The sequence below is a fragment of the Gracilinanus agilis genome, chromosome 1 (genome assembly GCF_016433145.1).
Source record: "Gracilinanus agilis isolate LMUSP501 chromosome 1, AgileGrace, whole genome shotgun sequence".
In the NCBI taxonomy this organism is placed as follows: Eukaryota; Metazoa; Chordata; class Mammalia; order Didelphimorphia; family Didelphidae; genus Gracilinanus; species Gracilinanus agilis.
In genome coordinates this window covers 180,494,259-180,521,469 of record NC_058130.1, presented here as the reverse complement: position 1 = coordinate 180,521,469, position 27,211 = coordinate 180,494,259, and the positions used below count along the sequence as shown (strand labels likewise).

The window sequence follows — 27,211 nt, the reverse complement described above, 5'->3', positions numbered from 1 at the left end:
TTCCTACCATACTCATCTCAAGTTCATGGATTTCAACATAAGAATATAATGTTTTACCATACAGTGCAACTCTGCTATCTCTGTAAGATTTAGTTTTTTCAACATAGTATAATCCTCAAGTGCCATTTTCCAGAATCAATCTCCCTTTATTAAGTCTCAGTTTTCCTTTTTAAATGGAAATTTTAAGGTCACTTTTTATTACTATTGTTATACCCCAACTGTGCAATATAAACATTTGAGGTCATATTGTTACTCTCCCTCTTCCCAGTTATTTCCTCTTGCATGTTAATAGACTCTTCCCTCCACTGTTAATTTTTTGCCAAATCTGATAGGCTCTATAGTATCTGGGCATCTGAAAACAGGAATACCAGAGTTGTTTTTCTTCTTTATTATAATCTAGAGGGGAGGTATCTTTCAGATGTTTCTGTTTGTGAATACCCAGATATTAGAGAGAGTATTAGCTAGCATACATTAAAAAAATAAATTAACAACAGCAATGGAGGTGGTTGTCTATTATAAAAAAAAGTGCTTACTATAATTCCATATCTTAGCCGAATTGATAAGTTTGTCTCAGAATTGAACGGGAAGAGACTAAGTTGAAGTGCCTTTGAGAAAGGGAAAGGGAGAAGAGAATAAGCATTTACGTAATGGCTACTATGTTGCCAGGTCCTTTTTTCAAATATTATTTCATTTGATCCTCACAACAACCCTGAGAATTATTACCCTTACTTAATAGCTGAAGAAACTGAGGCAAACAGAGGTTAAGTGACTTGCACAGTCGCACAGCTAGTAAGTATATAATGTCAAATTTGAACTTGTCTTCCTGATTTCAAGTCCAGTACTTTATCTTCTACACCACCAGATGTCTAGTTAAACAACTTCAGTTATTTTAATGACCTCATATTTCTTGAGAGGCCTACTTTTGAATCTAAAATTATTCTGGTGATATATAAAAGGTATGGAATACTGCAGGCTCTAAGGAAATAAAAGTTGAAAATCATGCAAAGGGAAATGGAGAGGCACAGAGTGATCATAATAAGCAGGCTGTAACATAGTACAAATAAATTATGTTAGAAGTTTCAGAAATGAAGTCACCAAAGAAATGTATGACTTGAAAAGAAAGCAGTATGATCACAACCCATCTGATGACAAGAATGACAAATATATTATTCATGTGTTCTGCTGAAATCCTTCAAATGTCAAGAGATTGCAAGAAAACCCTCCAATATGCTGGGTACAGAGACAAGCTAATGGGGGAGCACTAGACCAGAGTCATTCAGGACAGGCAGACACAAATGAATTGAGATCAGCATTGCTGGAGGGAATAAGTAGATCAAGATATACTAATACATAATCCAAAGATACATTGAAGCATACTTAATCCAAAGATACACTGAAGCATATGGGCAGTTTACTTCCTCTCCTCTAAAGGTAAAGCACTTGATTAGACTGGCAAATCTTCAACTAAGCAAAGTACTCTCCAGATCTCCTAACACCATCCAAAGCTTCCTCTAACACTGTGGTTCAGAAAACTAAATCCCATTTTTTCATATAATCACAGGTGCTAGGGGAAAAGACCTGATCTTTTCAGAAATCATACAAAATCTTTGTGTAAAAGGCTTATACCTTTAATAATAACTTAGTTTTTATTTTTTACTATGTTCTGGGAACATTCTAGCTAAAGAGGCTATATTGTTAATCATTCCATTTATGTTGATAAAGGTATAATTAAAATGCATTTTAAACTAATCAGGCCCTGGTTTCTGTAGCATATTTATTAGCTCTCCTAAAAATCTACTTACATCACAGTTTCTGATCCCTTTCTTTCACCATTTAGTTGGGATGGGATAAAGGACTACAAATCAATTGGATAAGAGAAGAGAAGTTTTTAGTATTGTACATACAAAATATATCCTTAAAGTCCTGATTACTTCTGTCCTGGAAGGCATAGGAAACACATAAAAAAAGTCTCTTACTATTACTGAGTGTGACTTGCACAGACCTTTGGAAAAAAAACTGTTGGTAAAAACTGATTATCATTCAACCAAGAAGCATTTATGAAGGGCCTATTCTGTGCTAGTCACAATGTTAGAAGTGCTGGGGATACAAATACAATAAATAAAATCATCCCTACTCACAAGAAGCATACATTCTAGAGAGAGGAACAATATATAAAATAAATATGCATCTGCTATGTTCCTGGCACTTTGCTAAGTACTGAAGGTACCCAAAAAGACACTGGATAGTCTCTCCCACAGGGCATTCATAATCTAATGGGGGAGACAAATAAATGGAAAATAATTGAGAGGGAAGACTCTAGAACTAAAAGGGGTAGGAAAGCCTTCCTCTAAAAGAAGGATTTTAGTTAAGACTTGAAGGAAGCCAGGGAAATCAGGCGATGAAGATGAGGAGGGGGAACATTCTAGGCATGGGGGACAGCCAGAGAAACTGCCTGGCCAATGTGAAGATAGGATTAACTTTCCCTCTGTCTACTTTTGAATTAATCAACAAAAGCAAATACATCCATACTTAACCCTAAAGTAAGGGAAGTCCACAAACTACTTACAAGACTTTACACCTCCAAAAGTGGAACAAACCCCTACCTACTTAACGCCTAAGTAGGGGAGATCCTCAAGTCACTTGACTTGAGTTATAATATCAGCAACCACATTCTCTCATATTTAATCCAACCATAAATATATTCCTAAACCAAGAAATGGAGTGTTATGTGCAAGGAAGAGTTAGGAGTAAGGTGTAAGAAGGCTGGAAAGGAGGGACAGTTAGGTAACACAGTAGATATAGAATCAGGCTTGGAGTCTGGAAGACTTGGGTTCAAATCTGACTTCAGATACTTCCTAGCTGTGTGACCCAGAGTCAAGTCATTTAACCTGGACTGCATAGCCCTTGTCACTCTTTTATCTTAGAATTGATACTAAGACAAATGGAAAGGGCTTAGATTAAAAAAAAAATACTGGAAAGATAAGAGAAGATAGGTAGAATATAAAGGGCTTTAAGCACCAAACATCAGAGTTTTTATGTTTGATCCTGGAAATAAGAGGGTGTCTGAAGTTTATGGAGTATGTATGTTGGGTGGGAAGGGAGGGGGAAAGGGAGGGAGGGAGAATGTTAGGCCTTCACTTTAGGAAAATCTTTTGGAGGATAAAATGGAATGGGGAAAGACTTGAGGAAGGCGATGCTCTAGTGGGCTACCGAATTAGTCCAGATGTAAGGTGATGAGAATCTGCATGAAGTAGGTTAACAATTAATGTCAGAGGAGAAAAGGGAGCATGTTCGGATGTTGCAAATGTAAAATGAACAGGCCTTGGCAAGAGATTAGATATAGGGGTTGGGGAGAAAGAATATGACCAGAAAGTGAGGGGTTAAAGTTGAATAAAAGTAATAAACACAAAAGTAGTCAATTAAATAAAATGTTGTTTAGGAGGGGATAGCACTATAAGTTAATGAGATCAGGAAAGGCTTGTAGAAAGTGGTGCCTAGGTTGTATCTTGATGAAAGAGAGGGATTCTATAAAGCTATGCAGTCTGGTCATGGGGCAAAGGCTCAAAAATGTAAGACAGAGGGTGAGGGAGGAACAGGGAGAAGGCTATGTATAATGAGGCTGGAAAGACAGATGTGGGTCAGGTTGTGAAAGGCTTTAAAAGATAAACAGAGGTGTTTATATTTTGATTCTAAGGGTAACAGGGAATCAATAGAGTTAAGTGAATAGGGGAGTCACATAGTAAGATCTGCACTTAAAGAAATATGGTGGGTGGACTGAAATGGTAAGAGACTTGAGATGAAGAGACCAATTAAGAGGCTGTTACAATAATGTAGATGAGAGGCGATGAGTGTTTGAATTAAAAGTTGTTGTGTGAGTAGAGAAGGGAGGTTGCATTAGTAAAAATAACAGGACCTGGTAACTGTCTGGACATGAGAGATGAAGGAGAGGGAAGAGTCAAAGATAATAGTCAAGATTATAAACTTGGGAGCCTTAAAAAAAATGGCACTGCCTTTGATAGAAATAGGGAATTCTAGAAGAGGAGTGAGTTTGGAGGGAAAAGATAACTTCTACAACTATTATTAATTAGCTAAATGACTTTGGGCAGGTCACAATTTCAGTTTTAACTGCTGCGTCTGTTGAGAATGAAAGTCTACTTATCCAACCCATCATAAATAACTATGGTAAGGAAGAACAAGCAGTATAATGAATGAGAGTATTATATAAATATAAAAAAATTATTAAAATATAAGATATAATTTTTACCCCTGTAAAATGAACAATGGTAATTGTGAACACTTAAAAAAACCTATGCTACTGGTCAAAAGAGGGACATCTGATTCAAATATTATATTTCTGAAAAGAAGAAAGATTAGCAAAATTCTCAGAGAAAAATTAATTATGATGCAAATTGCTTTAGATGTTGAGACATCTTAAAAATTACACAAGCAACAATGGAGAAACCAATTTATTAATGGGATTTATATTTTTCAAGAAAATAAGAACCCTAAGATATTAGCTAATAGCACCAATTAGCATAGCTTGAGACCAAGGCCTAAAATAACTAGATTGGATATAAAAGAAATCAGGCTATAAGAAAACAAAATTAATCATAAAAATTGAAAGCACAGGCTACAAACTAGCTCTGCATTTACTCATGCTTCCCATATGCAGTTATGTCTCTAGTAACAATGGGAAGAATTTGTGAAATTCTACAGCTTAGTAAGATTTTACAAAGTTAAGGACTTTACAATTTTCTTTTGTGCCTTTTTGGAAGCTCATTAAAATACATGACTCTTAAGAAGTTATTTATAGCAGTCTCAGGCCTCCAGGTGATTGCTTAAACAATGAAAGATAGATGGACATATTTCCTCTCTTTAAGGCCAACATAGATACTTAATAAGCTCTTAAGATAACTTGGTTCCAGTGTTTGATCATTCTAAATAGTTTTTTTTAAGTCTTTTCTTAAATCTAAGCAAAAGCTATGTTTATGTATTTGAACCTGTTTCCTCTTGCCTAGTCTTCCATGAAGGTGGAAGGCACTGCTCAAAACACTTGAAAGTGATTAAGTCCCTTTCTTGACTCTTTTGCTATAAGTGAAACAACCCAAATCCTTTTCTCACAGGGTCTATTTCTTTTCCTTTTAAACAAGTTGGTTTTCTTTGGACCTACTCCAGTTTCTCCATATTCATCTTAAAATGTAGAAATCGGTGCCGCACGGTATTAGAATTCTGACCAAAGGTGAACAAAGCAGAAAAATTACTTTCTATCTTTTGTATGTCAAACTCCTATTAATGCCTACCAGTATCACATTTGCTTTTTAATTAACAGCTATTATGCCTGTTGATTCATAATCAATATGTTGGTCCCAGGGACTGAGGTTTCCCCTTCATCAAGGGGTAAGGCAAAGACCCTGATGTATTAGAAGTATAGCTTCTTAGACACATTTCCTCTACAACATCATTTATTACAATTAGGCAGTACACTTCAGGGAGACATTTTTGAACCAGATCTGTTACCTTTCATATAGGGAGCTCCTGTTAAGGAAACCCCCTCTATCAATGCAGACTGATAACTCTTGAATAATTTATAATCTTAAAATGTTACCTAGGACACTGAGAGATTTAAGTGATTTGCCAAGGGTCACAGAGGCACTATATTTTCAGGAGTAAGTCTTAAATCCAAGATATTCTGTATCTAAGGCCAGTCCTCTACTGTCTGACATTGTATATACAAATACATGTAAATGTATTGTGTTTACATACATCAAAGTGATATAATACATGTATATAAACAAAAACATACATGTACCCACACAATTCAAAAGGGGCTCTAGACTTCAGAATTAGTACATATATTAGGTAACTCCATATCACTACACTAAAAATGCATCACTTTCAGGCTTCAGAGAAGAGAGAAGGGAATAGAGGGGTAAAAATGCTTGGTCTGAATTCATATAGGGTGTCTCAAAAGTCTTAAAATAGCTTTATATTTATTAATTTTTTAAAACATTCATTTAAAATTTTTTTGAGTTTCTAAAAAATAGAGTTCTAAATTCATTCTTTCCCCAGAACTTCTTACCCACTGATTGAGAAGGCAAACAATATGATACCCATTATGCATGTGAAGTTATACAAAACTCATTTCCTTATTAGCCATATTGCCCTATCCTACTCAAATAAGGTGAAAAATATGTATACTTTATCCTTTAGTGCAGTTTTAAACTACTAAAATATTTTAAACTCTACTTAGACAGTTGGGACACTATTAAATATGAACTAATTTGTGGTAGCTGTAGAATACCTGGTCTCTACTAGAATTCACAAGATTTAAACTTTAGACTATCTTTTGGATCAGAGTTTAAATATCTTCATGTAGCTGACCAAGTACATTTTATTAAGATGGTCACTAACAACATAAATATCATAAACATTCATAGAAATTTGAATGGATCTCATTGCCTCTCCTTTCAATGTTTCAGTAGAGCCTGGATTATTTGAAAGGTCTATCAGAGAATCTGCATCTCTCCTTGATTCTCGCTACATCAATTTTTAATTAATTAAAAATATTATTAGTGCCCGTGCTATCTATATTCAAGGTATCAGACACTTTAATGGAATTTGTTTATTTTAGCACCTTCTCTGCTAAGGAAAAAAAGTGTTCTGCCACATAAAATCAATTTTCATTGAAATGGCATGCAAATTTTTATCTGAATGTAATTTTAAAAATTATTCTTAATTTTATCACTTTCTTTTTTTGTACACATAGGTTCTTTCCCCCTATCTTTAATCTCTTTGGGATATAGACCTTTTATCACTTTCTTTTTAGAGAAAGAACTGAGGTTCTGAATACTGGATCAGATATATAAGAGAGGTAACATGTAGTGTCTGTTTAAATACATGCACATATTTTTACATTTTCACAACAGCATAAGGACAAGAGATACTAAGCAAAATAATATTGGATATAAGGACAAGCACCTGGGCTGCTATCATCTAAAAAGGTGCTACAGTTAAATCCTTAGGTCCTGAGTATTCACCAGTAATCTTACCTGACCATAATCTTTTATCATTCTTTCTTTTCCTCTGCCATATAACCCCTTAAACTCTTGGTTTTTTTTATCTTTATGATGATCTCAATCCCTCCACTCCTCAGTTCTTTCCAAGGCAATTACCACTATATTTTTCTTTATAGCAAGTGTCTCTGACAAACACCTCATTTCTTAAATACAGAGAGAATTGAGTTAATTTATACAAAGCAGTTCCCAAATGACAAATGATCAAAGGATATGAACAGGCAATTCTCAAATGAAAAAATTAATACTATATGAAAAAAAAGTTCCAAGACACTATTGATTAGAAAAATGCAAATTAAAACAACTCAGAGGTACCACCTTATGCCTATCAGACTGATTAACATGACAAAAAAAACAAAAAAAGGGAAAATTATATATGTTGGGGGGGGGTGTGGAAAAATGGGGCCACAATACACTGTGAATGGATATAACCATTCTGGAGAGTAAATAGAAACCATGTCCAAAGGTCATAAAACTGTGCATACCATTTCTGCAATACTCCTACTAGGTCTATATCCCAATGAGATTAAAGATAGGGGGAAAGAACCTATGTATACAAAAATATTTATAGTTCTTTTTGTGTTAGCAAAGAATTAGAAATTGCAGAGATGCCCATCAACTGGGGAATGGCTAACAAGTCAGTGGTATATGATTGTAATGTAATACTATAATGCCATAAGAAATGACAAACAAGATAATCACAAAAAAACTTGGAAAGAGTTATATGAAGTGATACAAGGTGAAGTGAGTAGAACCCAGAAAATGCTGTATACAGTAACAATAACAGTATATGATGATGAGCTATGAATGACAACTATTATCAACTAGGCAAGGATAAAGGACTGTAAGGGACTCATGATAAAAAAAAAAGAATATCCATCACCATAGAAGGAATAAATGAAGTCCAAATGCAGACTAAAACATACTATTCTTCACTTTTTTTCTCCATGAATTTTTCTCTAGTGTGAGGAATGTATCTTCTTCCCACAACATAATGAACATGGAAATATGCATTGAATGATAATAAATATACAACCAAGATCATATTACTTGCCTTCTTGGGGAGGGGGAAAGGATGGGAAGAAGGGAGAGAGCATAGATTGCAAAATATCAGAAAATGAATATTTTAAATTGTATACATATGTAATCTAGAAAAATTTTTAAAAATGTAATTCAGAATTTTAGGGAGGGGAAGGATCTTGGAAATTTCAAAGTGACTATCCAAGATCCAAGCCTTTAGCCCAACTCTTATACTTTCTCCCTTAGAGGGCTCATTCAAAACTAAAATTTCAGTTACAACCTATATGTGTGTGTGTGTTATATATACATATATATAAAATGACTCCCAAATCTTTATTTCTTATCCTGAACTCTTTCTTTGCTGCTTCTAATCCTTTTATCATATGAAGAAATTGAGAGTAGCTGCCTGGAAAAAAAGATTTAGCAATACATCATTCATTCTTTCACATCTGCCTCCTTCTTTGCATTCAAAGAGTCATCACTCTAGTTTAGGGCTTCATCTCTTCTCACCTGGACTTTTTAAATAGCCTTTTTTTTTTTTTAAACCCTTAACTTCTGTGTATCAGCTCATAGGTGGAAGAGTGGTAAGGGTGGGCAATGGGGGTCAAGTGACTTGCCCAGGGTCACACAGCTGGGAAGTGTCTGAGGCCGGATTTGAACCTAGGACCTCCCGTCTCTAGGCCTGACTCTCAATCCACTGAGCTACCCAGCTGCCCTCTTTAGATAGCCTTTTAATTGGTCTCCTGTATATACCTATTTATTTGTTGTTCAACCTTCGTTTTTGAAGAGGGCAAATGACAACACAGGGTGATGTCTTAAGAGACTTACAGGTGAACTGGATTTAAGTGAAGCAGAGTTTCACAAAATAGCTAGGCTACTCTCTCTTCCATAGTCATCCAAGTCTATTGGCAAGACAAAAGTCAGGAAGACTGGTAATGGCCTGGGATACAATGGATGACCTTGGCTTCTTTGATGTGAGACCAAGCTTTAAGTGTTCTAGAGCACCTATTTCAGTCACCTTCATGGCCACAGGAACAAATTGTTCTCATCTGACCATTCTCCTGGGAAGATATATCCCCTAGCTCACTGACTGGTTTGAGGTTTGCCAGTTACCTTTAACCTGGTTTGGCCCCTCTACAGAGGCAGTTTTTTACTAAAGTGTGGCTACTGAGCATTCTATGGCTCCTTGGAGCCATAGGTTCTGAGAATTGGATCAAAGGTGGACACCACAGGTGGATAAAGAGCCTTGAAAAGGGCCCAGCAAATCCTCACACCAGAGGTAGTACTCTTCTCTGAACACTCCAAACATCCTTATTTGCATCCCTATTAGAATATAAGTTCTTTAAGAAGAAGGACTGTTCTTGTCTTTCTTTCTTCATACCCCTAGATCTTAACATGGTGCCTCACATAAGATAAAGAGTTTAATAAATGCTTGTTAATTGACTGAATTCCATTCCACACCACTGTCAAATTACTATTCCTAAAGTACAGGCCTGATTATGTCACTCTCTTGCTCAAGAGTCCAATAGCTTTTTATTGCTATTAGATAAAATACAAATTCCTGTTTGGCATTTAAAGTCTTTCAAAATCTGACTCAATTTACCTTTCTTAGACTTACTACATGAATCCCTTTCCACATTTACTAAAGTCCAGCCAAATTGGTCTTCTTGGTGTTTCTCACACCAAGATGGAATTCCATCTTTTACTCCATGCCTTTGCAGTAGGCTGTTCTCATGCCTAGAATACCCTCCCTCCTTATCCTCACCACCCCCTCTAAAAATCCTTAGTATTCTTTGAAGTGATATTCTAATGCCATCTCCTACACGACCCTTCCCTGATTCCTCAGTTGTCTCTCTCTGAAATTATTTTGTATGTATTATATATCTACTTACGTGTATATATACATACATATACACACTATCTATCTATCTATCTATCTATCTATCTATCTATCTATCTATCTATCTATCTATCTATCTATCTATCTATCTATCTATCCCCAATATAATGTAAGCTTCTTGAGGAGCGGGCTTATTTTTATTTTTGTCTTTGTATCCTGAGCTCCTATCAGAGGATCTGGCAAGGAGTACATACTTAATAAATGATTGCTGAAAGAACAAATATATAAGCTTAAAATGAACCAGATTTCCTGATTCACTTTCTCCACTTTCCATTTTGGAAATATTTAAGACCACTAAAAAGAAGCACATGTGACATATATCCATTCCTCTTTGGAGCAAATGTGTGTTCATTTAAGTTTAAGTCACTCATTCCTCACCATGGCAACTCCCAAGAAATTCCTAAGGAGCAACGGAAGGTGGTAGTGGTGGTGGTGGTGGTGGTGATATATACACACTTTCTTGTATGCCAGCACACAAGTAATTTATGAAGCTCCCACTATGTGCAAGGTGCTCTGCTAAATAAGTTCTGGGGAATACAAAAAAAAGGCAAAAGATAGTCCATGTTCTCAAGGAGCTTCCAGTCTAATAGGGGAGGCAATCTGGGGATAATCAACAGAAGGAAGGTACTAGCATTAAGGAAGATCAAGAAAAGAAGGTAGGACTTTAGCTGAGACATGAAGAAAGCCAAGAAAGGTAGGAGGTAGAAATGAAGAAGGAAGGAGACTCAGAAAGGAGGGAGAGAGACTAGAAAGAAGGGAAGAATGGAAAAGCAAAGAGAAAGTAAAAATGTCTTCCCTCCAAAACTTAGAAAAATTAGGAGGAGAAAATATGATTAACTACATGATAAATGTTGCTGAGCTCATAAACCTGAAGAAAAAAACCCTGTTCATCTCTAGATAAAAATAAATGAAATGATTATGTAAACAGATTTAAAACAATTAAGTAAAGTTGCATTCTGTGATGTATAAGATGAAATCAGTTCTAATCTCAGAAAAAAAATAAAATGAATCATTTAAGTACAGCACAGGGAAAACTAAAGGCAAGTAGCTTATAAAAGTTTTTCTTCCAAAAGATACTACAGATCATGCTAATTTGGATAGGAAGAGTTTGTAATTGGAAAGAAACTGCTTTGAATAGGAATGGTGCCAAATTTAAAAAGCCCTACAGATGATTCTCAGTGAGTGTATTAATCACTGAACAGAAAGTTGATATGTCATCCACAATTTTAAGATTTTAAACAAACCTGAATAAATCACATTTTCAATTAGATTTAAAGTTGCACATGGATGCTTGTGCATGTGTTTAATCCAGATCCAATGATGCAATACTAGTTTCTCTAAAATTTTTTTATACAACTTTTTTATACTGACTTTTTCATTGGGAATTTTCACATAAACCTGGAAATAGATTTATTCCATAGTTATATCTCTTATATGTAAAGTTCTTTTATAATACTCTGTGGGATATGTATATTGTTTAAAAACAATCTGATGAAACTGAGCAGAATAACGTGTTAGAAATCACACTCCCAGTTTGTATTCTCACAAAAATCCAGTAGAGAGAGACAATACTATCTTTATCTCAATTTCACAGAAGAAAAAGCAGAGCTAAGAGGTGAAGTGGATGGTTCTGATTACAGAGTTAGCAACTAGTAAAACCTGGTTCAATGCTAGGTTCACTAATTCCAAATCCACTGCTCTTTCTAGTACACTATACCACCTCTTCAGTAAATCAACAAGTAAAAGGACTTGTTTTAAATCAGTAGACAAAATAATGAGGGGGATGTGTGCATATGTGTGTGCTTGTGTGTGTATCTATCTGTCTATCTAAATTTACCATTTCCAGGTTCCTGGGTTGTGTTGTTTTTCTCAGTGGTCTGGGAATTTGGGTGAGCTTTTTTTGATGATTAGAATACCAAAATGGGAAATACTGAGAAGAGTTGAAGAATAATTTCAAATTCATTCATAGGTTAAGAACTACATGGAATCTTAGTCCAACTCTTTGATTTTATAGGTAAGGAAACAGAGGTCTAGAGAGATTAAATGACTGGTCTAACCCCTGACACCTTACCAGGATACCACACTGCTGCTGATCAAACAAAGATGCAAACAGCAAATAAAAAAGTAATTTTTTTTAAAATGGCAACTTTAAATAGATGAGGCTCAAAGAAAGAATATATTTTATAGGATTATTTATTATAACCAGTTCAATGAAGCATTATTTTTTCTACGAGGCTTGGAAATAACTTTGTTTTGCAGCTCCAATTGCAAATTACATAGTTACTTTAGAAAGCTACTAATCTAATGCAAATAAATTCAATACATGATTTGGTAAATACTTCATGGTTAGTTAATACATGATTTGGTAAATACTTCATGGTTACTAATACCCAGGAGCTTTACCATGTTCTAAATTTACAACTTCAAACTTATAGGAAGGAAGACAAGAAAGGTTGGAAGCAAGGAAGTATTTATAGGTAACCAAACTAAATCAGATGCTCAATAATCTATTGCTTTGAATAACTTTGTGTCAGTAACTTTTGAGAACTACTTCCACTAATTATAATTTCATTAATTTATCCACATTTGATTCTATAGAAAATATTTTCCATGTACATTGTTTATGTACATTTGGACTTCACGGTACTTCTAAACTAAATCTCATCTTTTTCTATTCAGACAAATTTACTTCCAGGCCAGTTTCCCTAAAATACAAGCTCTATATTATTTCTATTTGTCAAGTACAAAGCCCTGTATAATTTTAGAACCTGATTCTACTACTGAAAGAAAATATAAATTACCAACAATATACATGCAAACAAGGGAAGAGATGGAAATCTATTTGCATTAGCAACATTAGATACCAAGAGGAAAGATTAAGATGTCAAGTAGCTCTAGCTAGCTAAATCTCAAAGTCAGTTCTCTAAAGGTAATTTAAAGTGATTCACATCTGCAGCTATTGGTTTGTTAAACAACACTGCCCATGGAAAACTGAGTGACTTTCTAAATCACAACTGCTTCAATTTTTAACTTCTCTCTATTTCTCTATTTCATAATTAGTGTATTATCTATTCCTATTGTAGTAATATAGTCTCAGTCTCACACTAATGCATTTTATTATATGATCTTTCTTTTTTCCTTTATTAAACTCTTACACAGAAAAGAACATCAAGAAAAGTCTCTTACTGCCTCTGTGAGAAGTATAATATACTCTTTTTATGATTAATTTAGGTCTAATTTTAAACATCTTTACTATATTTAGTATGAGGAAAATCAGGATTTGGATTGATACATTTCCTACCAAAGATGTGGAAGAAAATCTCCAATCCAGCATCTTGTTTATAATAACTCTTAAGAAACAATTCAGGATATGGAAAGGAGTAGGAAATGTAAAACAATAACATAACCCAAATTCAAGTTCCTACCTTCTAAACCAGAGATTAACAACTATTTGTCTACAGGTCAGCCCTACATTGTCCTGGTATGCATGAGCATTAGGAAATGAGGGGCAAAAGGTTCTAGTAAGCTTATTATTTTAGTCCTTCATTGTCCCATATGCTCAGAACAAAGTAAAAAAGAACTGGATTTTCACAATGAAGTATACACAATTTATTTGTATTGCTAGTGAGGACTATAAAAAGTTTGGGGTTTCACTAAAACTGTCAATAATAGGAATGTTTCAAACACTTGTTAGGTAGTCGTAATGTCACTCTTTTGCATATAGCTATGGAACTATGCTGGTTTGAAGACTGAAGTGCTGATTACATATTCTAGCTGAGTGGGAAAACAAATTCTTCCTCAAAAGTCAGTTTCTCCATTTAGAATTCTATGAGGAACAAAAAGAAAAATCGATACAAATGTATCAAATTTATCCCTTCCACCCAATACCAATTTAATAAACTGAATTATAGCAAGATTTACTAATGACCTAAAGCCAAATATTTCTTACCTGTTAACACAGTAATACCGACTTTGTGGGATATATGATGTACACTGTGTTTTTAATCGCTTTCTTTCAACCTCCTTCCAACTATTTTCTGTCCATTTTCTCTTGTTCTGTTTATCCACATGTTTCTTTTCAACATACTCAGCATAAGTCTGGATCCGATAACTTTCTGCATACTTGCTGGTATTGACGGCTACCAAAAGAAAGAAAGGAAGAAAGAAAGAAAGAAAGAAAGAAAAAGGTACTTTATATAATTTAATTTGTCCCAGAAGTATTCTCTCTTTGAATCCATTAAATACACACAGAAGATAGAAATTGTTATTAGTTCAAAAAGTATAAAAACTCAGTAGTGAAAGCTAACATAGTGTCTGTTAGGTGTCACAGTGCACGGAGTGCCGATCCCAGAACCAGGAAAACTTGGATTCAGATCTGACCTCAGATATTGCCTGGTTGTGTAAACCTGAGTGAGTCAATTCACTCAGTTTGCCTCAGTTTCTCTAACTGTACAAGGGGGATAATAATAGCTCCTATCTCTCAAGGCACAAGGATCAAATGAGATCATATTTGAAAAGCACTTAGCACAATGTTTGACACTAAGCAGAGCCTTAATAAATGCTTGTTTCTCTCCTTTCTTCCATGATAAAATATAATAAAACCCAATTATCCTGAACTTAGCAAACTGAAGATTTATAATAATCAGATAGGTCTTCTCTTTTCTTATCTTACATTCCTCTCTTCATTCTTCAAAGCTGCTAGTTCTCATCCCAACCCCACCCCACCCCACCCATCAGCACCTGGACTTCAAGGGCTATAGTTATGTTCTGGCTTCCCCATCTTGACTTTAGGCCAATTTCGATGCCTCAAAATAAGCAGATACCATGCTGCCACTTTTTCTTCTGTCTACTCTCTGTTAGCTAGGGCATTATGGGGGCTACAAAACTATGAGGGAAAAGGAATAAATTACCTACTGGCAAATGAGACTACCTAAATACTACCTTTCTGCACGTTTCTGCTCTCCCAGGCCACTGCTACTACCCCAAAACATTAATCTTTCTCCAAACTGAGAAAGTAAAAGGCTCTCCCTTCTTCCAAGACAGTCTTAGCATCCAGGCAATTAAAAAAAAAGACACTAAAGGAAGAGGACTAGCAGGAATTATCATCTTTACTCAGAGCTTTCAGAGCAGATACCTGTTGCCATGTAATAGATCTTTAGAAGAGCAAGTGTGTAAAGGAGAAGCTCCATTTGTTTATACAGATAATATACATTGATAAATGTAGACTTTAAAAAACTGGTAACTTTTTTTGATCTCTAGATGGCTTGAACCTACCTGAAGCTATAGGGATGGGGAAAGGGGGTCATGGGGCACTGAAGCAAAGAGAACAGACAACACAGGATTGGTTCGTGAGTCATATGCCAGGTACCAGTAATGAATTATGATGAAAAAATTACAAAGTTATCTTTCTCTTTTAAAAGTTTTATATCTAACATCTCACAGCATACACCAGAATAAAGTCAAAACGGATACTCAATCTAGAAATAAAGGGTGGCTCCATAAACAAATTTGGGGAACACGAAACAGGTATAGTATCTTATAGACTCTTAAAGAAATTTACTCACCAGTGAATATTAGTTTTCCTTTTTCTAACTGGTTATGGCTTCAAATCCAAAATTTCATTTACACCAACATATATTTCTCATAAGCATAATTCTAGATATTATAAAAGGATTAATTTTTTCAAAGTGATGAGAAACAACCGATTCTAAAATCATGCTTTCCATATTGTTTTTTGGCTAAAAAAAGCTTTCTGAATTTTTTCTTTAAGTCTCATTACTTAACTCAGCAGGTTTACTTTGAGAGAATGTTTGAGAAGGACTACATTGGCAATAATCTTTTGCTCAAGATTAATTTTAATTGCAGAGGAAATTAAGCCAGTTTGAGACAATATTTTACATAATGACGAAGATGACAACAGGCTCAATAATGAGCTAAACTGATCTATTAATAAGTGTTATTATTCCCAACAATTCAGCTCCTGACTATTTGGACCGCATGTAACAAACAACTGCCTTTTTATAGAGAAGGAATTTATTTCGACATATGCTGTATTAGGATTATTTAAAAAAGAAAAAGAGGATAGCACACTTTCATTTCTGGCCTTCACATAGCAACAATTTACCAACATTCCTTCAAGTCCCTGTAGCTTTGCAGCTCATAGCCTTTAATCTGCAAACCAAGCTCTGGCCCAAAGCCATCATTCTAATGCATGAATCAGCAAAATAAATTGGCTGTGAACTGATGTCCTCCCCTATTTCTAGCCTGACTGTTTAAAAGACTATATTGCAGACTGATTAGTCAGTCACATTCTAACATTTTACATATCAGTTGATGAAAAAATGACTTAAAGCCATCTTTCAGTTATACTTCTCAAAAATAATTTGGAGGGGATGGCTAGGTGGCTCAGTGGATAAAAAGCCAAGCCTGGAGACAGGAGAACCTGGGTTTAAATCTGGCCTTCGACACTTCCTAGTCACTTAACCCCAACTGACTTGGTCTTACTGCTCTTTTAACACAGAACTGATCGATTCTAAGAGGAAATGAGTTTAAAAAAACAAATAGTTTGGAAATAAAACATATTAATAATTATTTGACTTTTCTCTATATGTTACAAAATCAATGCTACTTCTTTTCACGTTTTGGTCTTCTATTTTAATGTCAATTTTTTTTCTAAGAGGATTCCATTTTTACAAGTTATTTAAATTTCTTATTATAAAAATAAATTTTCATTGCTGTTTATCTTAAAAATTAAGAGAAGTCATAGACCATATTCAACACAAATGGCATAAATTGTGCCTTTTTTGTTGTTGTTTAGTCACTTTTCATTCGTATCTGACTTCATGATTCTTTTTTCCCCCCCTTTCGGTTTTCTTGGCAAAGATAATAAAGTGGTTTTCCATTTCCTTCCCCAGATCACTTTTTACAAGTAAGGAAACTGAGACCAGCCAGGTCACAAAGCTAATGTTTCAAGATAGATATTAACTGACTCTAGGCTTGGCATTCTATCTACTGTACCACCTAGCTGCCCCATTGTGCCTTACCTTAAAAATAAAATAGCTAGATATCTATAGTAATATCTTTACTATCAAAGAAATAAAACTCCATAAATGATATGGACTGTGAATTAGTACTGCTGGAATGTGGGCCTTTATTAAGGATTCCTCACTTAACTATGAACACTTTTTTTACCATTCAGTCTTCAGACCCCTGAAATAGATTTAATTACTTATGTAATTTCCAGAGCAACAAAAACATTCCACACCATTAATTCCACAATCTTGGTAAATTCTATCAGTACCTAGTATCATTTTCAATTTCTAATGAAATTATATGAGCACTATCAATTAAATGGTCATGAGCTTATCCACACTAAGGGAAAAACTCCAGGTCACATGCAACTCTTACCATTCACCAACACTACCTAAAATAATTCAAATCCAAATTCAACAAATATTTACTACTCACAAATTTTGTGCAGAGCACCAGGAGAGGGGAGAAAAGGTTTAGATTAAGAAATAGTCATTGTCAACATGTAGCCTGTAATTTAGTAAGAGAATATGACACAGAGATAAATAATTCTAGCATTAGATAATGCATTAAATTTTGTGAGAGGTGTTCCAAATATGCTATTTAAGATCCATAAAAGGAAATTTATTTTTGATTTAGGGGATCAAGTTGATACTTGTGTTTGAGGTGGGCCTTAAAAAGGATAAATAAGAATGGCAGGGGTAGTAGGAGGGAGAGAGATGGGGAATACCATAAGCAGAGTTATAGATATGGTAAAGTACCAGTTATATAGAATATTTCAGTTTAGCTACAGCACAAACTAAAAGGAAAGATAGAAGATAAAAGTATGGAAGGGCCAGACTGTGAAGGATCTTGAATACCAGGAAAATGATCATGAACTTCAACAAAAAGACAAGGAAGAATGGAAATATCTGAGCACATGATTGACATTAAGTCTATATCTAACTTTGATGTATACATCCTCAAGATAATAAGAGATTTCTTTTATAACTTCTAATCCACACAAAGAATAAAAGTTTAAGAGATTATATACTTTTTTATTTATATGAATACCAGAATGAACTGACAACTTAACAGTCTAGTTTGTATTTCACAATATCAGGGACTGCGTATGCAAAACAGTCACCCCCTTCAAATTTCCCAAGTCAAGTCCCACCCTCAAAAAGGGCTGCCTTTAATTAACAATAATGATAAAGTCAACTCCTTTAGTCAGAAATATGGTAGAGAGTAGCATTTGCTTTGAGATCTCTTAAAATGGTATTTAACTCCACCCAGTTAGGGCAGTACTCACTACACTGTCATTTTAAGCTTAAGCTCTCTACTTTGTGGCAATATACAAGCATATGGTCAGCATTTGATGGTGGATACTCAAGTTCCTTAAAGAAAAACTTACTTGGTCTGAAAAACATCTGCTTCATTTGGTGAAGCCTTGGTAATGTTTCTTTCACATTACATATAATTGTGTGTAAAGATGAGGGATTTGTGATAGACTGATAGTTTCTTAAAATGTCATCTGAAATAGAAATGAGGATAGATTCTTGGGATATATAGTAGAGCAAATGCTCAAAGATGTAAGAGAAATTTTAGTAGTCACTACAAACATCCTTCATAGAAAAAAACCTCCAATCGTAATTAAATAGACATGGTATTCACATTCCTTTTGGATCACCTCAACCATACAAAGACAAAAATGGTCTTTTCACCAATGTGTGACCCTATAAAATAGTGGTTACAGCAAATCAACAAGGTTATATTATCAGTTAAAGCCTATACTTATACAAGTAGATAATAGTTTTAAAAAAAACCCTCACCTTCTGCCTTAGAATCAATACTATGTACTGGTTACAGGGCAGAAGTGTGGAAAGGGCTAGGCAGTGGGGGTTAAGTGACTTGCCCAGGGTTACAAAGCTAGGAAGTGTCTGAAATTAGATTTGAACCTAGGACCTCCTGTCTCTAGACATGGTTCTAAATCCACTGTGCTACCCAGCTGCCCCTGATATTTTTTTAAAACCAACCTTAAAAAATATATAAACTCAAATTTATTCATTATGCAGAAATAATATTTAACTTTCATTATGTACATGATTTAAAAATATAACATGCATGTATTTCAGTAAATAGACATAATTAGATGTATTTATGCACACATATAGATACATTTAGTAGAAAGAAGTGTTTGAGATCATGAAGTTACAATTTTAAAATCTCATTTAATAAGATTTGCTTATTAATTATACATTCTCTTATATATCTGAATACTGGAATTGCAATGGTAACAATATCAATAAGAGAAGAAATGATTTTGACAGCATTTTTGGCCATTGCTACTAGATTTTTTACCCTTCAGCAGAATCAAGAAGTAGAGAAAAGCCTGTATTTTCAGCCATAGAAAAACTGTGACATTACAAATTAAGTTATAAAGTTATTTTTTTCCCATTTATAAACTTTAAAGGAGCAGATATGCAAATAAACTGATTGGTCACAGTACCCTGTAGCTATCATTATCTCAGTAATTGTCATATCTTCGAAGAGGTGCAGTCAGTAGGAGGGGAGGTTCTTTAGCTGGGTCCTCAGATCAATTAGTCTTATCTTAAAATTTTATCAGCCTTTGATTTTTTATCAATTTTCCTTATACAAATGTTCTTTTTCTGCCACTTTCCGCAATCCAACTGTTCATATATGAAAGAAGTAGTGATCTACACTTATCAAAAGTACTACAGTTTGAGATGATGAGTTCCATGAAATTAATTTTGTCTTTATATTAAGAAGGTCCAGTGTGACATTTAGCTACAATTTCATTTTGATGTGTAGTCTTTTAAGTAACGAGAACGTTAATATTGATATGAGAGATTTCTCTGTCATCTTGTCAGCTTCTATAGGTTTGATAATCATCTCTATGTAAATCTATACATCTAGTCCCTATTCTCTCTAATCATCTACTAGATAATGTGTCCTACAGATATATCAAACTCAGTATGTCCAAAATAGAACTTTGTATTTTCCTCCACAGATCTATTACTTTTCAAAACTTCCCTGTACTGTTGGAGGCACCATCATCTACTCTGTTTTCCAGGTTTATAACTTCAAAGTTATCCTAGACACCAGAACCAATCAATTGCCAAGTCATGTCAATTCTACTTCCATATTGTTTCCATCTCTATTCTCATAGCCATCATGCTAACTCAGGCCTTTATCACCTTTACTGTAACAGCTTCCTAATTGAGCTTCCTGATTTCTACTCTTCACAAAGCTGCGTAAGAGATAATACTAAAACCCATGTCTAACTATGTTATTCTCCTGTTCAAGAAGCTCTATTGGTTCCATTCTTCCTGCAAGACAAAATACAATTTTCTCTGGCACTTAAAGCCTTTTACAATCTGGCTCTTGCTTAAAGTTCTAGGTTTGTTATGCTTTCCTTCACATAACCTACAATCCGACAAAACTAGTCTTTCCCATTCCATTTCTACCTCCATACCTTTACAATGTTCTCCATGCCTGAAGAAGGAAATGACAAACCATTTCAGTATTCTTGCCAAGAGAATTCCCAAATGGGGTCGTGAAGAACTGAACAAGGGCAGAGACTATTATTACACTTTTATTTTTTAATCTATTTGTAACATTTAAAATATTAATATACTCACTTAACTCCAACCCTCTTTTGCCTCCCCCATTAGAGAAGACATCATATGACAAAAAGATATATGTATATATAAAATATATCTTATTTCTATTTATCGGTTCTTTCTTTAGAGATAAGACATACATGAGTCTCCTCAAGCAATATTTCTTTAGCTGTATATAATACATGGTTCTGTTTATTTTTATTTTGGTTTTATTTTATTATGGTTCTGTCCATTTCACGCTTCATAATTTCAACTAAGTCTTTACACGTTTTTCCAAAATTAACTGGTGTAACTTCTTATGGCTCAGTAGTATTCCATCACAATCATATACCACAACTGATGGGCATCCCTTCAATTTCAAGATCTTTGTCAACTGTTATGATTAAAAATGATAAAGACTGATATAAATATAGAAATTAGTATTTTAATTAAGGCCATGGCCATGCTGGTAAAATCATTAGACCATGCGCTTGTAAGAATTCAAAACTGCCGTCCCCGCCATTATTGTTACCTCTAGTCTCTTCCCGCGCCTGCTAGCCAAAGAGCTTACTTTCGATTCTCCTCCCATTTAAACTGTCCTCTGCGTGGTGACGCAGGCATTCCCATGCCCAAAGAACCAGAACCAGAAACCCGTTGGACCACGGGAAATGTAGTTTGATAGTTCCCACGTGTCCATAGAAAATATATATGTATATATATACTTTTAAATGTCATTTCCCAAATTCCAATTTTACACAACAAAAAGAGGCTGATATAAACATTTTAGAACATACAGATGCTTTTACTTCTTCACTTTAGGAAATAAACCCAATAGTGGTATTGCTGGATCAAAGAATATACACAGTTTTATAACTCTTTAAAAGTATAATTCCAGATTGTTCTCCAAAATAGTTGGATCACTTCACAGTTCAACCAACAGTATATTAGTGTTCCCATTTTTTCACATCCCCTCTAACATTTGTCATTTACCCCTTTTATAATTTTAGCCAATCTGATAGGTGGGAAATATCTCAGAATTATTTTGATTTGCATTTCTCTAATCAATAATGATCGAACATTTTTTCATATAATTATTTTTAGCTTTGATTCCTTCATCCAAAAGCTGTCTTTAATATCTTTTGACCATTTATCATTTGGAGAATGGCTCATATTCTTATATTTAACAAAGTTTTATAAGTAGTTTAGATATGCAACCTCTATCTAAGAACTGTCTATAAAAATGTTTCCCAACTTACTGCTTTCCTTCTTGTATTGGCTACATTAGTTTTATTTTTACAAACCTCTTCAATTTAATGTATTAAAAATTATCCATTTTATATTTCACAGTGTTTTCTATCTCTTTTTTATTCATAAATTCTTCTCTTACTTATAACTCTGATAGGCAATAAGTTCCCTATTCTAATTTGCTTATATCTCCCTTTATGTCTAGGTCATGTGTTCATTTTGATACACTTTTATCTTTGTATCCTAAGCATGTGGCACTAATAGAAATGAACATGCAGCAGACATTTAAAGTTTTTTGACAGATCACTGCTCAATGGACAATGATTTTATATTTAGAGGATCAACTATTAGGTTAATATACATGTTCTAAAAATAAATCATTAACAAATCTCCTCCTTTCTACCACTTTAACATCATTGCCGCTAAAACAGAAAGGACTACACAGAATTTAAGGGTAGAATTTTTATATTTTTCTGGATATTAAAGTTTTGTAATGATCAAAGAATTCATCACCACCAACTAACTAGCCCAAAGGTGAATATAGCTTCTTAATAAATATGTTGATAAAATAATGTATTTTTAGGTTTTTGTTGTATTCTTTTTTTCTGACAATTTTGACTTGATGGCTAATTAGGTTTGTAACATTAAAGAATAAAATGTTATTAATTTAATATCAAATTAGGTTTTTGTTATAAACAAACTAACCAATAAAAAATAGATGAATGAAAATACTTTGTTTTAGTGGTGAGGCTTTTGCTAATAAAGGTGAAATATAATTTATTCAGTAGAGAATTACTTTTCAAGTTAATATTTAACCATAAAAACATCATACTGTGAACAGAAACTTTAAAACTACCTAACTGAAAAATATTACTGGAGAAAGAAGGAAGGATATTTCATTTACAGGATTACAGCCTCTTTTTCAATAAAGAACAAGTCCTCATAAGCTTTTATACTTTTACTTAATAAGATGACAAACTGGTTACAAAACAAATCGTAAAGGTAAAAGATTGAATGACAAAGTTTAAGAGTAGTTGGGAAATTAATTATATGCAGCATCACAGAACATCAGAATGTTGCCATTGCCAGCAAATTCATCATTCTTTTGCATGATAGCCAAGTTATTCAGCAGTAGAATTGACAATGTGAAACAAAATGCTACTTTGAAAAATATTTTCTGGCAAAACTGATAGTAGATTTCCTCAATCATTTCCTCTCTCTCTACCTCTTTAAAGTGAGTTGTAGAGAAGGGAAGAGAGTATAATATAAATGTCACTTGAAACTGATAGTAGATTTCTTCAATCATCTCCTCTCTCTCTATCTCTAAGGTGAGTTATAGGGAGGATAGAGAGAGGGAAGAGAGTACAACATAAACATCTCTTGGAGCAACCTACATTTGCATATATTAATTACTTTGAATTCACATATAAATTTAATTCACCTAATTATATAGTTATTAAATACTTTATTGAGTCACTATAAAGTATAGGACACTATACTACAGAAGTGGTGTGCAAGTTATTTGGGACCCAGAACAATTCTAACCTAGTTTTATTCTGTGTATGTTTCTATTGATTGTAGACTGACCTGAACAGAGAAGAATCAGGCTAATTTCCAAGCTCTGCTAAGGCATTTCATTGCTCTTTTTGGTTGGGTTTTAAATTCTGTGATTTGGGGGAATGGATATTACTCCAAGGAAATGTACATAAATTGTAGGTTTTAAAGAGCAAAATTAAATGACTGTTAGAGATATTAGAGCAGCTGGATCTTTCAAGCTCACAATGAGACAGAGACAGTCACATCCACAGATTAAGGAAAAAGCGAGTGGAAAATGTAAGTTAACATCAAACTGACAAACTACTGCTGTATGATTAACCCCCAGAAAATAAAGCAACTTTTAAAGGGATCTGGTCAACTGGAGGAGTTGTTATTGAGTCTTCTAAAATGTAGAATAAGCTTCTGGATAATAGAAGAATCATGTAGTAACCAGGAAAAAAAAAATATTGTTAACCACTGCTATGAGAAAAAAAAAGTCTGTCCTAGAAAAGATAATGTCAAGATTGGTATATGAATTGAACCCAGTATCTTTATGAAAGAGCAAAGATGGAGTTTCCTTTTATATTTACTCTACAAAATTTGCATTTGGAAGCAAGAAAACAAATCTGTAGAAAGATTATTACTAAATGTTACCAAATATACCAGAAGCTATGACAACTAGTTTGGAGTTTACTCACTTAGTTTTAGTGAGGCTCAAAATGGTAAATCAGGCATATGGATGGTGTTGGTATTTCATTCCTGCAATAGCTTAGAGAAATACTCACCAAAAAGCTTCAAGATGAATGGGTTGGGCAATTTGAAACTATGCACAAAGGGCCTTAAAAGAATGTCTACCCTTTGCACTGCTGGGTTTGTACCCCAAAGAGATAATAAGGAAAAAGACTTGTTCAAAAATATTTATCACTGCGCTTTCTGTGGTGGCAAAAAATTGGAAAATGAGAAGGTGTCCATAGATTGAGGAATGGCTGAATAAATTATGGTATCTGGCAGTGATGGAATATTATTGTGCTCAAAGGAATAATGAACTGGAGGAATTCCATGTGAACTAGAACGACCTCCAGGAACTGATGCAGAGCAAAAGGAGCAGAACCAGGAGAACATTGTACACAGATGACTGATGCACTGTGGCACAATCGAATGTAATAGACTTTTCTACTAGCAGCAATGCAATGACCCAGGACAATCCAGAGGAACTTATGAGAAAGAACACTACCCACATCCAGAGAAAGAACTGTGGAAATGGAAATGCAGAAGAAAAACATAGGATCAATCATGTAGTTTGATATGGATATGATTGGGGTTTTGATATTAAAAGGTCACTCTACTGCAAATAGGAATAATATGGAAATAGGTTTTGAACAATGATACATGTAAAACCCAGTGGAACTGCTTGTCAGCTCCAGGAGTAGGGAGGGACAGGGAGATCATGAATCATGTAACCATGGAAAAATATTCTAAATAAAAAACATTGTGGATCAAAAAAAAAAAAAGATGAATGGGTTGGATATAAACCTCAATTAAGACATTATATTATAAAGATATTCTCCACTCACTTCACAATACTGTAGTCATATATTACCAACATATCACAATAGCTCATGAGTTTAAATAACAAGATTCTGTATAATTCAACAAAATATTTCAAAAAGGTAAAGACAGAAATTGAATTATTTGTGCAGATGTGCTACACAATATTTTTAATTATAAAATTCAAATTACAATTATAATTACAGAAGTCATTAGTTCACCTTGGTTTATGTAATTCATTTCTGCTGATGTCATCACAGTTTACTTTTTTAACACTTATTCTTACATGTGTTGCTCAAACTGCTTCTAATTGAATCACAATTACTATAGAGGTATCATATATATTAATTCAAAACTTCAATGGTTTGTGTAGTCACTAAGGATTAATTAATCAGCAACCTTTTCACTCCAGTTATTTGGTATGAGGCAGCATGGCCTAAGCCAATACATTTCATTAATTACTTTGTCCTAAGAAATTCAGGAAAGATGGGTTTGGAACTGGAAATACTTTGGTTCAAGTTTTGTTTTGGACACATGGAAAATCCTGGGTAGATCATTTAACTGCTCAGCACTCCAGATAATTAAGACTAAATTGCAGAGAAGGTACTGACATGTATCCATTGAGAAAGTTCTTCTTGGAGAAACCTGAGATCACAGGTGCAGACTCTATCTTTATCCTATTTGGTATTAAATAATTTTGCTTAGGCAAGCAGGTCAGTCTAGTCTCTTTTTCCATGGTCCATAGTCCATGGTCCATGATAGGCTTCTCCAAAGCACAAATGCACAAAAGCACAGAAGAGTCTAAAAATCAGTCATAAACATTGAAATAGTCTGACAAGAAAGTAGGGAATAATTTTATAATGAAAACGAATAGACATTTGTGAAATTCTGAAGAAGGTTTGGAATACAGAATTTTGGAAATTTATTAGGAAGGTAAAAAATAGTGAAACTTGGAAACAAATGCATATGAAAATAAATAGATATGCAATCTGAGTTTTAAAATATTCAGTTTACTACTTAAGAAAATAGTTTTTTTGGGAAAAGTCCAATAAAACTCATTTGCAGCTGTGATAAAATATTTAACTGGTTTGACAAACTTGACAGATAGCTAAGGAAGACAGAAATGGAAAATCTTAACATTCCTTAAACTTTATTAAGAAAGATTAATGTGCCAACTGTATAAATTTAGTTAAAAATTTTTCACATAAACATTTTAAGTCAGAGATCCTGGAAAACAACATATCCCAAAATGGCCAGCACATTAAGTAAATTTCACCACAGGGAGGACTAAATCAGAACAAGATGGATCAGAAAGGTAATTATGGTCTAATTAACCCTGAAAGATGGCCATGAAGTAGTACTACCAAAGACAAATCACATCATCAATAACCTTTATGGGAGTAGCCTATAAAGTGCTTTTAAAGAATCTCAACATAGGAAAAATTAAGCTTACAAAAAGAAAAATGAGGTGGCGATATTCACTTGAGAAAATGATTCATCATCAAAATCCTCTAAATTTCAAATTCTCTGATAGCTAAAATGATTAAACTTTTAAAAAATTCAATTTTGTACATCCCTTTTCCAGAACAGATCTTAATTTGTTCCACATGTGAGTCCCTATTACTTACAATATACTGTGCAAATATGCTTAATCTATTTCATAGGGAGGAAAGCCAGTAGCTTGTTTCCTGCCTCCTCAGTTTCCCTTCTATAGCTACATATACAAAAATTCTGGAAAGTATCACTGTAATTTAACAAGAATATCCAAACCTAGAAGTAGGTGTATGTGTAAATAAAAAATGGATGACTTCTTTGTTGTAATATTTAAGGCTTAATTGGCTATCTATATGGATGCCTTGATGTGGTTTACATTTGAGAAAAGAACCTGATAAAGCTTGTTCATTAGCCATATGAAACCCAAGAAGAAAGAGAGAGAAGTAGTGGAAAGATGGAAGTGACAAGTCTTTATCAGGTTGTGCTTTCACAACTGCAGTGAATCATTATTTCTGGGAGAGTGGATCAAGTCACCAAAGCTGCCTCTCCCGACTTATAAGGGCAACAGTGAAGAGTAAATGAATTTATATAAATGAAGTCATTTCATATAGACCCCCCAAAAATTAGGAAACAGTCAAGGTTTTTCTTTGGTTCTTCTTAGATACTCTTCTGTCTTCTGACATCCAAGCATCCACAGACTGCCCAACATTAATTTCTCCAGGACCTTTTCTATCTTACCACCTACTGAGTTTCAACCCTACTTC

The 27,211-nt window shown here is 34.1% G+C and overlaps 1 protein-coding gene across 2 annotated transcripts in view; it reads right to left on the bottom strand.

The window, feature by feature from the left end:
- Window positions 1–27,211, bottom strand: part of PARN (poly(A)-specific ribonuclease) — a 191,763-nt gene that overhangs the window by 49,563 nt on the left and 114,989 nt on the right. For both annotated transcript variants that reach the window (XM_044659120.1, XM_044659112.1), the window contains exon 22: window positions 13,943–14,132. In XM_044659120.1, coding sequence (XP_044515055.1) covers window positions 13,943–14,132 — 190 coding nt within the window. The remainder of the gene's footprint in view (window positions 1–13,942; window positions 14,133–27,211) is intronic.